This window comes from Lucilia cuprina, chromosome 2 (assembly GCF_022045245.1).
Source record: "Lucilia cuprina isolate Lc7/37 chromosome 2, ASM2204524v1, whole genome shotgun sequence".
NCBI lineage: Eukaryota > Metazoa > Arthropoda > Insecta > Diptera > Calliphoridae > Lucilia > Lucilia cuprina.
Genome location: NC_060950.1, coordinates 14,207,948 through 14,209,821, shown reverse-complemented (window position 1 = coordinate 14,209,821; position 1,874 = coordinate 14,207,948). Strand labels below are relative to the sequence as shown.

The 1,874-nt window shown below is 30.9% G+C and overlaps 2 protein-coding genes across 2 annotated transcripts in view; one reads left to right on the top strand and one right to left on the bottom strand.

Moving 5' to 3' along the window:
• Positions 1-452: 452 nt before the first annotated feature.
• LOC111685214 (39S ribosomal protein L28, mitochondrial) lies at positions 453-1,339 on the bottom strand. Its single transcript, XM_023447463.2, has 2 exons — positions 1,132-1,339; positions 453-1,001 (listed from the first exon to the last, which is right to left on the bottom strand). Exons 1-2 carry the CDS (start codon positions 1,150-1,152, stop codon positions 468-470), a joined length of 555 nt encoding a protein of 184 aa, XP_023303231.2. The 5' UTR covers positions 1,153-1,339; the 3' UTR covers positions 453-467.
• Positions 1,340-1,400: 61 nt separating this feature from the next.
• Positions 1,401-1,874, top strand: part of LOC124419192 (39S ribosomal protein L28, mitochondrial-like) — a 1,258-nt gene continuing 784 nt past the window's right edge. The window contains exon 1 of the mRNA XM_046947805.1: positions 1,401-1,418. Coding sequence (XP_046803761.1) covers positions 1,401-1,418 — 18 coding nt within the window. The remainder of the gene's footprint in view (positions 1,419-1,874) is intronic.

The following is a 1,874-nucleotide window of genomic DNA, read 5'->3' as shown; positions in this document are numbered from 1 at the left end:
ATAGATAGGTAGATAGATAGATAGATAGATAGATAGATAGATAGATAGATAGATAGATAGATAGATATATATATAGATAGATAGATAGATAGATAGATAGATAGATAGGTAGATAGATAGAAATATAGATAGATAGATAGATAGATAGATAGATAGATAGGTAGATAGATATATAGGTAGATAAATAGATAGATAGATAGATAGAAAGGTAGAAAGGTAGATAGATATAAGTCTAGATAGATAGATAGATAGATAGATATATACAATGCTTTTGAAAATCTGCCTATAAATTTATATTCAAAGTTCGTATTAAAACATTTCCAATGAAAATTAGCATTTCTTAATGAATGAACCATTTCTTTTAAAGCAATATGGCCAATGTCTGAACGATAACATTAAAAATATATTATATACATGTGTATATTTTAAAAGATTTGTCTTTTCACAAGATTATCTGCATCCCATTATTAAATACATAAACAAATGAGGTCGCAATTTAAAAGCAAAATAAATTCATAAAATGCATAAAAAATAACTACAACAAAGACTTTAATCATGTCACTTACCTTCAATAGATAATGATCGAAACCATGACACTCGTGAATCTTTTCAATAGTACGATCAGTCACCACCATTGACATATACTCATTTAAAACTTGACTGTGTACCACGGAGCGACGTAAAACTGGCACCCAGAAGTGAGGTACACGACGCTTTAGACGCTCACGCTTTTGAAAACCCTTAATGACAGCCTCACCACCCCAAATACCCTTATGACTCTCTGGGGTATCAATTAAAGGCAAAGGAATATTTTGTATTGGCTTAATTTCTCCTGTCACCTCATCGCGTTCCCATTTACCCTCTTTGGGTATATAGTGAACAGCAGCCGGTTGTTGAACTTTCCATTCACGCCAGAATTTCTTATAGGCTTCGGGTAATTGAGCGCCCAAACCCTTTTCGAAACGGGTTACACGTTTGAAACCATTTAACAGTTGGGGTCCCTGAATAAGTGAAATTATAGAAAACAGGATTTATTTTTCAATTTAAACAAAGAAAAATCCCAAAAGCAATTTCCATTTGCTTTGCTTATTGCGTCACATACAGAAAAAATGTTGTTTTTTCGGAACTCACTTGTTTGGTGGCATGTGCCATAATTTAATTCTTATTATTTTCGTTTTATTTTAGAGTTTTTTTCCTTTTGTATATTTTGCCTTTGTAATCACAAATATATTTTTCCTAACAAAACAATTTAAAAAAAACTTTGAAATAATTTTGTAATGCCTGCTTGTGGTTTTTATTTGCCGAAAACGATAATCACGTTTGACGTTTTTCTTTTGCACACATAACGAATTGATAACAAATAATAAAATAAAACAAACAGCTGTTTGCTGTTATCAATTATGGGAGCATGTCAAAATGTAAATTTTAACAGGGATGTGTTCATAGAATAAAGCGGAAATGTGGAAATAACATTTTGTTTATCGAGGTGAATAAAACAAACAACCAACGGACTCTGTAGAGATTGATAGTAGGATTCTATAGGTGAAACGAAAAGTCGACTTTTCTACTTTTTTGATTTAGTTAAGAGTCGACTTTTTGCATTTTATGAGAAGTGGATTTTTCGACTTTTTTCTTTTAATTAAAAGTCGATTTTTAGACTCTTCGACTATTTTTTTTTTAAATAGTCGACATTTTGACTTGTTCCGACTTTTCGATTTTTTTCGACTTATTCCGACTTTTCGATTTTTTCAACTTTTTTCGACTTTCTCGGACTTTATTCGACTTTTTCCGACTTATTCCGACTTTTTGATTTTTTCGACTTTTGACTATTTTTGACTTCTTTCGACTTTTTTCCGACTATTTTTTGACTTTTT